General features: G+C 46.3%; 1 protein-coding gene across 1 annotated transcript; it reads left to right on the top strand.

The window, feature by feature from the left end:
• The first annotated feature begins 5,478 nt into the window (after positions 1-5,478).
• LOC110511522 (reticulon-4 receptor-like 2) lies at positions 5,479-11,208 on the top strand. The gene is made up of 4 exons (XM_036970059.2): positions 5,479-5,711; positions 7,103-7,329; positions 7,591-7,824; positions 8,057-11,208. Exons 1-4 carry the CDS (start codon positions 5,654-5,656, stop codon positions 8,927-8,929), a joined length of 1,392 nt encoding a protein of 463 aa, XP_036825954.2. The 5' UTR covers positions 5,479-5,653; the 3' UTR covers positions 8,930-11,208.
• Positions 11,209-12,587: the final 1,379 nt, after the last annotated feature.

Raw genomic sequence — 12,587 nt, 5'->3', positions numbered from 1 at the left:
TACTGCTAGGTGACCTAAATTGGGATATGCTTAACACCCCGGCCGTCCTACAATCTAAGATAGATGCCCTCAATCTCACACAAATTATCAAGGAACCTACCAGGTACAACCCCAAATTCATAAACATGGGCACCCTCATAGATATCATCCAGGCCAACTTGCCCTCTAAATACACCTCTGCTGTTTTCAACCAGGATCTCAGCAATCACTGCCTCATTGCATGTGTCCGTTATGGGTCCGCAGTCAAACGACCAACCCTCATCACTGTCAAACGCTCCCTAAAACACTTCTGCGAGCAGGGCTTTCTAATCGACCTGGCCCGGGGTATCCTGGTGGGATATTGACCTCATCTCATCAGTAGAGGAGGCCTGTTTGTTTTTTAAAATGCTTTCCTCACCATCTTAAATAAGCATGCCCCTTTCAAAAAATGTAGAACTAAGAACAGATATAGCCCTTAGTTCTCTCCAGATTTGACTTCCCTTGACCAGCACAAAAACACCCTGTGTCGTACTGCACTAGCTTTGAATAGTCCCCGCGATATGCAACTTTTCAGGGAAGTCAGGAACCAATACACACAGTCAGTTAGGAAAGCAAAGGCTAGCTTTTTCAAAAAGAAATTTGCATCCTGCAGCACTAATTCCAAAAAGTTTTGGGACACTGTAAAGTCCACGGAAAATAAGAGTACCTCCTCCCAGCTTCCCACTGCACTGAGACTAGGAAACACTGTCAGCACTGATAAATCCACGATAATTGAGAATTTCAATAAGAATTTCTCTACGGCTGGCCATGCTTTCCACCTGGCTACCCAACCCCGGCCAACAGCTCTGCACACCCTGCAGCAACTGGCCCAAGCCACCCCCCTTCTCCTTCACCCAAATCCAGACAGCTGATGTTCTGAAAGACCTGCAAAATCTGGATCCCTACAAATCAGCTGGGCTAGACAACCTGGGCCCTCTCTTCCTAAAATTATCTGCCGCCATTGTTGTAACCCCTGTTACTAGTCTGTTCAACCTCTCTTTTGTATCGTCTGGGATTCCTAAAGATTTAAAGATTGGAAAATGGCCACGGTCATCCCCTTCTTCAACAGCCTTGGTTTCTCTAATGACTGCCTCGCCTGGTTCACAAACTACTTCTCAGATAGAGTTCAGTGTGTCAAATCGGAGGGCCTGTTGTCCAGACCTCTGGCAGTCTCTATGGGGGTGCCACAGGGTTCAATTCTCGGGCCGACTCTTTTCTCTGTATATAACAATGATGTCGCTCTTGCTGCGAGTGATTCTTTGATCCACCTTTACACAGACGACACCATTCTGTATACATCTGGCCCTTCTTTGGACACTGTGTTAACAAACCTCCAAACAAGCTTCAACGCTATACAACACTCCTTCCGTGGCCTCCAACTTCTCTTAAATGCTAGAAAAACGAAATGCATGTTCTTCAACCGATTGCTGCCCGCACCCGCCCGCCCGACTAGCATCACTACTCTGGACGGTTCTGACTTAGAATATGTGGACAACTATAAATACCTAGGTGTCTGACTAGACTGTAAACTCTCCTTCCAGACTCACATTAAGCATCTCCAATCCAAAGTTAAATCTAGAATCAGCTTTCTATTTCGCAATAAAGCCTCCTTCACTCATGCTGCCAAACATACCCTCGTAAAACTGACTATCCTACCGATCCTTGACTTCGGCGATATCATTTACAAAAGTGCCATCCGTTTTGTCACCAAAGCCCCATATAGTATATAGGGCAGCAGCCTCTAAGGTGCAGGGGTGAGTAGCCGGGTGGTAGCCGGCTAGTGATGGCTATTTGTCTGTCCTTGAAGTTGTTTTTCTGTCTCTTGGTCCCAGTGTTGATGCACCTGTACTGACCTCTCCTTCTGGATGATGGCAGGTTGAACAGGCCGTGGCTCAGGAGGTTGATGTTGATCTTTTTGGCCTTCCTTGGATATCAGGTGCTGTAGGTGTCCAGGGGGGCAGGCAGTGTGCCCCCGGTGATGCGTTGGGTAGACCGTACCACCCTCTGGAAGGCCCTGCAGTTGCAGGCGGTGCAGTTGCCGAACCAGGCGGTGATATAGCCCTACAGGATGCTCTGAATTGTGCATCTGTAAAAGTTTGAGTGTTTTAGGTAACAAGCCAAATTTCTTCAGCCTCCTGAGGTTGAAGAGACGCTGTTGCGCCTTCACTGCGCTGTCTGTGGGAACCATTTCCAGTTGATGCTTTCCACCTTCTCCAATGCGTTCCCGTCCATGTGGATTGGGGGCATGCTGCCTCAGAGAGAAAGCGAGTGAGACACACCCTTCACCACCTCCCTGTAGGCTGTCTTGTCATTGTTGTTAATCAGGCCTACTACTGTTGTCTGCAAACTTGATTGAGTTGAAGGCGTGCGTGGCTATGCAGTCATGGGAGTACAGGAGTGGGCTGAGCACGCAGCACCCTTGTGGGGTCCCTGTGGTGAGGATCGGTGAAGTGGAGGTGTTTCTTACCTTCACCACCTGGGGGCAGCCCGTCAGGAAGTCCAGGACCCAGTTGCACAAGGCAAGGTTCATACCCAGGCCCCCGACCTTGGAAGGCACTATGGTGTTGAATGCTGAGCTATAGTCAATGACCAGCGTTCTTGTGATCATTTTGACCCCACAGGGTGAGATCTTGCGTGGAGCCCCAGATCGAGGGAGATTATCAGTGGTCTTGTATGTCTTCCATTTCCTAATATTTGCTCCCACAGTTGATTCTTCAAACCAAGCTGCTTACCTATTGCAGATTCAGTCTTCCCAGCCTGGTGCAGGTCTACAATTTTGTTTCTGGTGTCCTTTGACAGCTCTTTGGTCTTGGCCATAGTGGTGTTTGGAGTGTGACTGTTTGAGGTTGTGGACAGGTGTCTTTTATACTGATAACAAGTTCAAACAGGTGCCATTAATACAGGTAACGAGTGGAGGACAGAGGAGCCTCTTAAAGAAGAAGTTACAGGTCTGTGAGAGCCAGAAATCTTGCTTGTTTTGTAGGTGACCAAATACTTATTTTCCACCATAATTTGCAAATAAATTCATTAAAAATCCTACAATGTGATTTTCTGGATTTGTTTTTCTCATTTTGTCTGTCATAGTTGAAGTGTACCTATGATGAAAATTACAGGCCTCTCTCATATTTTTTGGTGGGAGAACTTGCACAATTGGTGGCTGACTAAATACTTTTTTGCCCCACTGTACTACCCACCACTGCGACCTGTATGCTCTCATTGGCTAGTCCTCGCTACATATTTGCACCAAACCCCCTGGCTCCAGGTCATCTATAAGTCTTTGCTGGGTAAAGCTCCGCCTTATCTCAGCTCACTGGTCACCATAGCAACACCTACCCGTAGCATGTGCTCCAGCAGGTATATTTCACTGGTCATCCCCAAAGCACCTCTTTGGCCGCCTTTCCTTTCAGTTTTCTGGTGCCAATGACTGGAACGTATTGCAAAAATCACTGAAGTTGGATACTTATATCTCCCTCACTAACTTTAAGCGTCAGCTCTCAGAGCAGCTTACCGATCGCTGCAGCTATACACAGCCCATCTGTAAATAGCCCATCCAACCAACTACCTACGTCATCCCCATATTTGTTTTTCTGCTCTTTTGCACACCAGTATTTCTACTTGCACATCCTCATCTGCACATACATCACACCAGTGTAAATTGCTAAATTGTAATTACTTCGCCACTATTGGCCTTTTTATTGCCTTACCTCCTTACTTCATTTGCACACACTGTGTACAGATTTTTCTATTGTGTTACTGACTGTATGTTTGTTTATCCCATGTGTAACTGTTGTTTTTGTCGCACTGCTTTGCTTCATCTTGGCCAAGTCGCAGTTGTAAATGAGAACTTGTTCTCAACTGGCCTACCTGGTTAAATAAAGGTGAAATAAAAATAAAATAAATGTAACTATAGCTGATAGACCCGAGTGGACCAGAATGGACCCGACCAATGCTCTGCATAGTCTATAGCCCCCATAATCAATGGACCCAGGATGGGGTTGTGGGTCCCACCCCCCAAAAAAAGAGGGATTTAAAAAAAGAATGTTGGGGTAACTCATTCAGGCTTCGACCCAGGTATCATACAAACATCCCTAAGGGATGAAAAAAAATGTTCCCCCATGAAAAATGTGTAGAATTGCGTGAAATTAACTTTAAAACTGCAAAATGTGTGTCTGGACCTTCTCAAATAGTCCTTGAGTACCCCTGGTCTATATAATATTTATGTCATGCTAGTGAAGTGGATTTATTGATTTATAGAAGGCCTAGCCATTATATAAAACCTATTTATTAACCAGAAGAGTAACTTGGCTGATAAACAAAAAAACATGTTTCCCTCGGGTCCAATCGGGGCTGGTGTAGACCTGACCATTAGGGTACAGATAAACTCTAGTTCTGGGTGTCAACGGGTCCATTTGGGTTGGGGTCTGATTTGTTCTCGATCTGTTCAGTCTGGGTCCCCTTTTTTTTTAAATTATCGGGTCCGTTCGGGTTTTGGTCCAACTCTTTGGACCTTAGAAGACCTCTAACTTGTGGCAGATTTCTTATTTGTGTGTAATTTCACAAATCAATACTCTAATCCAAAACTAATCTCAAACGATTAGCTGACAATATCCATCGGATCCTAGTTCTCTCCAATGCACGTCCAGACTCTGAGACAGAATGTCCTGCTAACTATCTGTACAAAAATAAACCAGTCAGTCTCGCGCGTAACGGCGCGTGAATGGGTGATTTGACAGCATCTTCTTCTGAACATCTGAGCACTGAAAGGTCGAGCAACTTCCGTATTTTGGAGAACGACTCGATCTAGCCTTTTAATAACATAGTTATTGAGGTCGATGCAAGGTTGTGGCCAAATCACTGGGGTAAATGATCTGTGGGCTGCGGTGCAAATAGGGCGCATCGCCGTAGCCTACTTGTATGAGTAAAACGGTAGGCTATTGCGCCAACCAAGGTTATGAATGTTTGCTATTACTGATTGTAACACACGCATGATCAAGACAGGAAGTAGAGCGACTATATAAATTTGAGAGGATGAGGTAACTAACTGCCTCATTCATGCATAGTCGTAGACGTCACGTCATGATATCCACTGAGTCTCCGCTCACAGTAGGCTACGATCTCTTTCATGAAATACAACATACTTCAAAATATTCTCAATCTCATACTATTTCTTAGACTAATTAAAAACATTGAAGTTGGGCAATACGTATTTTTTTTGTCAAATTAGCCTTTCCTACCTCCTTATCCTCGTCAACACCCCCCCCCCCCCCCCCCCCCCATCTATGATCTAAACCCACTGCGCTGGAATCGTGCCGAGCTCCACACACACACACACACACACACCACCGTGGCCATCCTCTCTTTTCCAGTGACTTCCTCCCCTGAGCAAATTATCCACACCCTCCCCTCCACCCTATCTCCTCGCCCGCGCGAGTCTGAGCCATACAGAGTGACGTATGAGTTATTCCGCGGCTTTCCACATCCGTGGGTGCCAGCTCACCAAGTATAAACCCAATCCCGGGAGTTCTGCTTGTCACTCACTCAATCGCACCGACTCCGTCACCAGAGCTGAACTTCAGCGGAGATAGCAGGCACTTTCTCGGCGCTCAGGCTAGCTCGCTTTCGGCTTTGGTTCGAGATGGAGACTCGCTCGACTGCACGGAGATCTCGCAGCTCCAAAATCCACAACTTCAAGAGTGAGTTGACTTCAGTTCATAGGCTAGGCTTTATCATAAATGTTTTGTTTTTGAATAGATGTGGTCGATGGTAATGGGGATGAGGATGGTTCTGTAGCCAGATGTGATTTACAGTGTTTATAGACTCACTGTGTATTACATTTACAGTCAATTGAATTCGTTCACAGTTAAGTGCGTAAACAGCTAGGCTTACCTGAATAGGGTGCCTGCATATGCCACATCTGTAGCCTATTCACTTGTTTCAATAAAGTTGTTGGCTCCCTGAAGTACGAATCTGGCTCTTGCAAACAAGATGACACATAAAACCTTCATTCCCTTAACTCTCCATCCACCTCAAAATTGTAAAGCTTAGTTGTTCATTCGTTCAGTTTTCATCTGCTTTGTAAATGACTTTTGCGCATGTACCGTTGTATCCTACATTTGGTAAATCAACTTTGTAGATTAATTCATAGAGAAAATGCATGCAATCCGAAGCAAGGACATAAGTAAGGTAAACTAGTTATTTCATAAGCAAGAACAAACGTGGAAACTGTTCATGTTGCTCACAAGCGCGCACGTACTAAACAAGTCCTCTCCATGTCCCATGCGCGTGGAGTTAATTAACGAGCCGTGTCAGAAGGTGAGGTGGTTGGAAAATCTTGCGCACGAAGCTGAATGGGCAGGCGATTATATTTTAATGCGATGTTATTTTCACCAGGCCGCTTTGTCCCGGGTATCCGTGCTTGCCAAACCGCCTCTGAATAATCCATGCAGAGCGAAACTGAGCCGGGTCCGGTTACCTTGTTTTACGCGTGTCCATACTCTGTAACCTCTTGGTGATCCAGACTTTTTGTGAAGTTGTCTCGGGAATTTAACCTACTAGGGTAAATGTTGTTTGGCACTTCTGTAGCTCGTGTAATAGAACTTGATAGCACTTTGAACCAGAGGAGCAGAATATTTGGTTTTAAGCACATCCAGCTGTTTAGTCTTGGATAACTGTTGGGTTCCCAGAATGATAAACCCCTACTGTGACTAGCCAATGTAACATGATCAGCTAGATATAAATAGGCGGATGATTTGTATAATGTCATTTATTATGAATGATTGCCACTGTTCAGACCTTTGGTCGATAAATCAGACTTGAGATCCCAGCAGTCCTTTGATAATCTTGGTTTGTGCGTCACTCCATTGGACAGCTCCAAGTGCTGAAAACAGCTCAGAATCTCTTTCTCTCTCACTCTATTTTTCTCTGACTGTCTTCACTGTACAATGCATCTGCTAATTGCTATAATGTCCCGTTATTGTAATCTATGTCCATGAGTGAATAAGATAAAATTAGAAAATATTGTCCCAGAGTTTGACTGTGTCACATTTATTCCTGTCTCTTTTCTCTCCTTGTGTGTGTTGTTCAGGTGGGCTCACCCTGTGGCTGGTGCTGTGGTTGGTGGTGCTGAAGCCGAGTGGGGTGGGGGCGTGTCCAAGGCTGTGTGTGTGTTACCCGTCACCCATGACGGTTAGCTGCCAGTCTCAGAACTTCACCACCGTGCCTTCCGGAGTTCCCTACGACTCCCAGCGCGTCTTTCTGCAGAACAACCGCATCACCGAGCTCAGAGCAGACTCCTTTGGCTTCGAGACACAGGTGAGAATGTGTGTTTGTGTGGACCTATTTTTTATGTGAATGAGGTGTTCGTGTGTTTGTGTTTGTGTTTGTGGATTGATATTGCATAGTGTTGCATTTCAATGTAGTCTTTTGCTTAGTATTTGAGCTCTGTGTGTTCGTATCAGAGCTGTGTCCTTGCTCCTTATAGGAGCTGTGTCCTTGCTCCTTATAGGAGCTGTGTCCTTGTGTAACGATCCCTTTCTATTTACCTCTCCCCTTTTCAACCCCTCCCCCTGATAGGTCCTCTGGCTCTACTCCAATAACATCACATTGATTGAGGCTGGAGCCTTTAGCAACTTGAGGGTTCTAGAAGAGCTGGACCTTGGTGACAACCCGTCGCTACGGCGACTGGAGGGTGGAGCGTTCCGGGGACTGGAGAAGCTGCAGAGCCTGCACATGCACCGCTGCAAGCTGGCCGCTCTTCCCCTCGACCTCTTCCTCAAACTCTACAGCCTGCAGTTCCTCTACCTGCAGGTATGGATACACACACACTCATAGAACTTCATACATACACCTGCATTCATGCACGTACACACACGCACACGCACACACACACACACACACACTCATAGAACTTCATACATACACCTGCATGCATGTACACACACACGCACGCACGCACGCACACACACACACACACACACACACACACACACACACACACACACACACACACACACACAGACAATGTCCTCCCTCCCTGCAGGAGAACCAGCTGCACTTCATCCAGGATGACCTCTTCTCCGACCTGGTCAACCTGACCCACCTCTTCCTGCATGGCAACCGTATCCGCACACTGTCCGAGAACGCGTTCCGCGGCCTGGTCAACCTGGACCGCCTCCTGCTCCACGACAACCGCATCCGGCAGGTGAACCGCCGTGCCTTCCGCGACCTGGGCCGTCTGACCATCCTCTACTTGTTCAACAACTCCCTGGCAGAGCTGCCAGGCCAGGCCATGAACGACGCTGTGGCAGTGCAGTTCCTCCGCCTCAATGGGAACCCCTGGTCCTGCGGCTGTGAGGCCCGCCCCCTGTGGGAGTGGTTCCGTACTGCCCGCATCTCCTCCTCTGAGCTGATGTGCTCATCCCCCTCCCACCGCCGTGGACAGGACCTGCGCTTCCTCCGAGAGATGGACTTTGCCCTTTGCCCCCTCCCTGACCCCGGGTCACTGGCTGGCACCACCACAACCACCTTTAGCACCAAGACAAGATGGTGGTTCTCCAAGCACAAGCCTGCGTCCTCATCCAAAGGAATCTTCCAGAAGAGCTCGGAGAAGGTCAAGGTGTTCCCCTTGTCCTCAGTCAAGCCCAGCCAGACCTCCAGCCCTTCCTCCACCTCCTTCTCCTCTAAGTACGAGCTGGCGGAGGAGGAGGTGAACCTTCCCAAGGTGGACCAGGAGGACTACTGGGCAGACTACGGGAATGAAGACGCCTCTGTGCGCTGCTTCGAGCTTGAGTGTCCGCCCGGTTATGATACTCCGATCCTCCCGCCCTCCTCCTCCTCCTCCCTCACTCTGTCTTTACTCCCTCTCCTCTCCCTTTCTGTACTAACTCTGTCCCTCCATCTTCTCTTTGGCTGAACCCCCCCCCCCCCCCTCAGCCGCTCCTTTTCTCCTACTTTATTTTCTCCCTCCTCTTTCTTCTCTTCACATCTGGATCTTGTTTGCTTTCAGTTTCCCCCCCCCCCGGCCCTCAGGGGGCGGTACACTGATGTAGAAGCAGGCAGGCAGTAGGGAGCTGCTCTCAGGAGCACAGGTGAGATGCATTGTAGGCTAACACCATTTGATTGGAGGGCACCGCTGCTGCTGAAAGGGCTGAGGTCCTTTTTCACAGAGATGAAATCACAGCAGCAGGTTCTGTCGCCGTGACAACACGATAGTGTGGTCAGTTTACGCGAGCTCCAATCACTACTGTACCACCGCACTAACACATCACACACCAGGACTCTTACACGTCCATACATGTAGCACCGTAACACAATACTGCGTTCAATTCATACCACTCAGTAACATGGTGATGTTTTGAGGAAGTTTTTCACCACAACTACTAGTTTGTATTTCCAGCAAACAACGCAGGCGTTGGCTATTTTGTCCGCCGCCAAGCGCTCACCATTGTAAACCACTCCATACCAGTTCTGCAAAGAAAATATTTTCAAAAGCAACACTTTCTTTTGTTTTTGGTTTAATGACATCAGAGTCATCTTTGTTCACTGACCTTTCAACTTTCACCTCTCCACCTGCAATACCAGAGCTAAAGCAGCAAGACAGAAAGCACAGAGGGCATCTCATAAAGGAAATAGTAGGAAGAACAATGATGGTAAAATACTGTAGTGAGACAACTATCAGTGAAATGGTAGAGGAGAGGTAGATATAAGTCAACTATGAAGAAAAGGAGGGTGATAATATACAGGTATAGGAGAGAGAGATAACAAGTTAAAGTTCCAAGGATGATGACAAACAAGAGATGATAAAATAGAGAGAGAAGCAGAGCGAGTGTGAGAGTGAAAGGATTGTTAAGTTGTTAAGACGTACAGCAGAGATTGGGCCAAGTCAAAGATCAGGCCAGGTCAAAGATCAGGCTAGGTCAAAGATCAGGCCAGGTCAAAGATCAGGCCAGGTCAGACATCAGGCCAGGTCAGACATCAGGCCAGGTCAGACATCAGGCCAGGTCAAAGATCAGGCTAGGTCAAAGATCAGGCCAGGTCAGACATCAGGCCAGGTCAGAGATCGGGTCAGGTCAAAGATCAGGCCAGGTCAGAGATCAGGCCAGGTCAGAGATCAGGCCAGGTCAGAGATCAGGCCAGGTCAGACATCAGGCCAGGTCAGAGATCGGGTCAGGTCAAAGATCAGGCCAGGTCAGAGATCAGGTCAGAGATCAGGCCAGGTTATAGAGCAGGACAGGTCAGAGAGCAGGCCAGGTCAGAGAGCCAGCAAGGGAGTGAAAGCGAGGGCATCTCTCCAGCTCCAACATTTGACATGTAATCTATTTTTCCTGTCAACACCATCAATAACAAGCACACTGAAAATATCTCACACTTTAAACTCTGTACATAGGTACTGATACACTTATGACACTATATACAGTAGCAACATACATGACACTGCTGTGTAGTTTAGTGTATGAAGCCCATGCTTCAATGTTCTTCTTGTTTTCTGGTTTTTGTTTTGGTGATTGTTGCCATGAGTGACGCCATCATGTGTATTCGTGTACTATATGTAAAGATTGAGGAGATTTGAAGAGAACTTTGGTTTCCTTCAATTGTTCGTCTCTACCTTTTATTTTAAAGTCTGTGGTTACCCTCTTGACCAGAGTGTGTGTCTCTGTGTTATTGTGAGATGTGCACAGAGGGACAGTACTGGGGAGAACCTATAGCCCATTATGGTGACTGAAGCCCAGGTCCAGCCCGGTTGATCCAGTCCAAATGAGTGACCTGCTGTGGCTCAGCAGCAGATGAGGAGTGCCCAGTCATCCCTGATATATGTGTGTGTGTGTGTCAGCAGCCTCTCATGTGTTAAAAGACTATTAACGACCCCTTTCGTTCGCAAGCTGTCATATTTCAAGCAGCTCTCGTATGTTAATGAGTCTGAGTCTAAGAGGATTCCGCTGTGAGCAGAAAACGCAGCTGTTTGATTCCACACACACACACACACACACACCAACAGCAGGTGCATGGCTGAATGTAAATCTCTGTCGAATCAAATGCAAATCCAACAAGGTAATGATGAGTGTTGGAGCATTTCTGTTTGTCACTCCTCTCTTCCGCAGACTGTGGTTGAATGAAGTAAGATTGAAATTGTGACACAGTTACTTTTCAGTGGAAGCTGTGAATAAACATTTTCTTGGTTTTACTAAAACAGAATTTTGTGTGAGTCTCTGTTCTCTGGGTCTCCTTCAAAAGGCAGTCGCTCAGGAGAAGAGCCATAAAGTATAAAACGCACAAGAAACACCCACTTGCAGGGCTTTGCTACATTTACAGGTCCCTATCAAAGTATCTGGAGGAAAAGAATCTGAAGTGGAAAGACATCAATTGGTAAAGTTCATCAAGTTTGATGATATTTAAATATATGGGGGAAATGATGAATTGAAAATAGATGGATGAAATGAATAGAGACATTTGGAAGACATTGACAATTTTTTTTGGGGTCTTGGAGGTTCTAACAGAAATGTCTTTGACGTATTTGGTTGCTCACTCTGTGACAGATGGTTTTAGTTGAGACTGAGCAAGTCAAACGTCTTAATTATGGCCTCATTTAAAGTCTTAATCTGCTCCTTCTAAACCCCTAAAGCTCTTTTTTTTGAGTTTGGAGCGTGTGTGTGTGTGTGTGTCACATTTTGATCTCTCTTTCTCAACCTCTCGATTGCTCTGTTTCTGGAGCAAAATGATGATAAATGCAGAAACGTGGTTGTCTTGAGGCAGGGGGGGGGGGGTCGTGAGTCAGGGGAGACAGTGATAGGGGTGATGGTATTGGGTGAAAGAGTGACATTTAGCACCGGAATGAATCCTCCCCCTCAACAGATCGACACTCGAATGATGCAGATACGGAGAAACACATACAGTACCTGTCAAAAGTTTGGACACACCTACTCATTCAAGGGTTTTTCTTTATTTTGACTATTTTCTACATTGTAGAATAACAGTGCAGAGATCAAAACTATTAAATAACACATGTGGAATCATGTAATAACCAAAAAAGTGTTAAACAAGTCAAAATATATTTTATATTTGAGATTCTTCAAAGTAGCCACCCTTTGCCTTGATGACAGCTTTGCACACTCTTGGCATTCTCTCAACCAGCTTCATGAGGTAGTCACCTGGAATGCATTTCAATTAACAGGTGTACCTTGTTAAAAGTTCATATGTGGAATTTCATTTGAGCAAATCAGTTGTGTTGTGACAAGGTAGGGGTGGTATACAGACGATAGCCCTATTTGGTAAAAGACCAAGTCCATATTAGGAAAAGAACAGCTCAAATAAGCACAGAGAAACGACAGTCCATCATTACTTTAAGACATGAAGATCAGTCAATGCAGAAAATGTCAAGACTTTGAAAGTTTCTTCAAGTGCAGTCGCAAAAACCATTAACCGCTATGATGAAACTGGCTCTCATGAGGGCTGCCACAGGAAAGGAAGACCCAGAGTTACCTCTGCTATAGAGAATAAGTTATTTAGAGTTACCAACATCAGATTGCAGCCCAAATAAGTGCTTCACAGAGTTCAAGTAACAGACACATCTCAAC

The sequence above is a fragment of the Oncorhynchus mykiss genome, chromosome 25 (genome assembly GCF_057628025.1).
Source record: "Oncorhynchus mykiss isolate SJ-2025 chromosome 25, ASM5762802v1, whole genome shotgun sequence".
Taxonomy (NCBI): Eukaryota; Metazoa; Chordata; class Actinopteri; order Salmoniformes; family Salmonidae; genus Oncorhynchus; species Oncorhynchus mykiss.
This window is presented reverse-complemented; position numbering and strand designations above follow the sequence as displayed.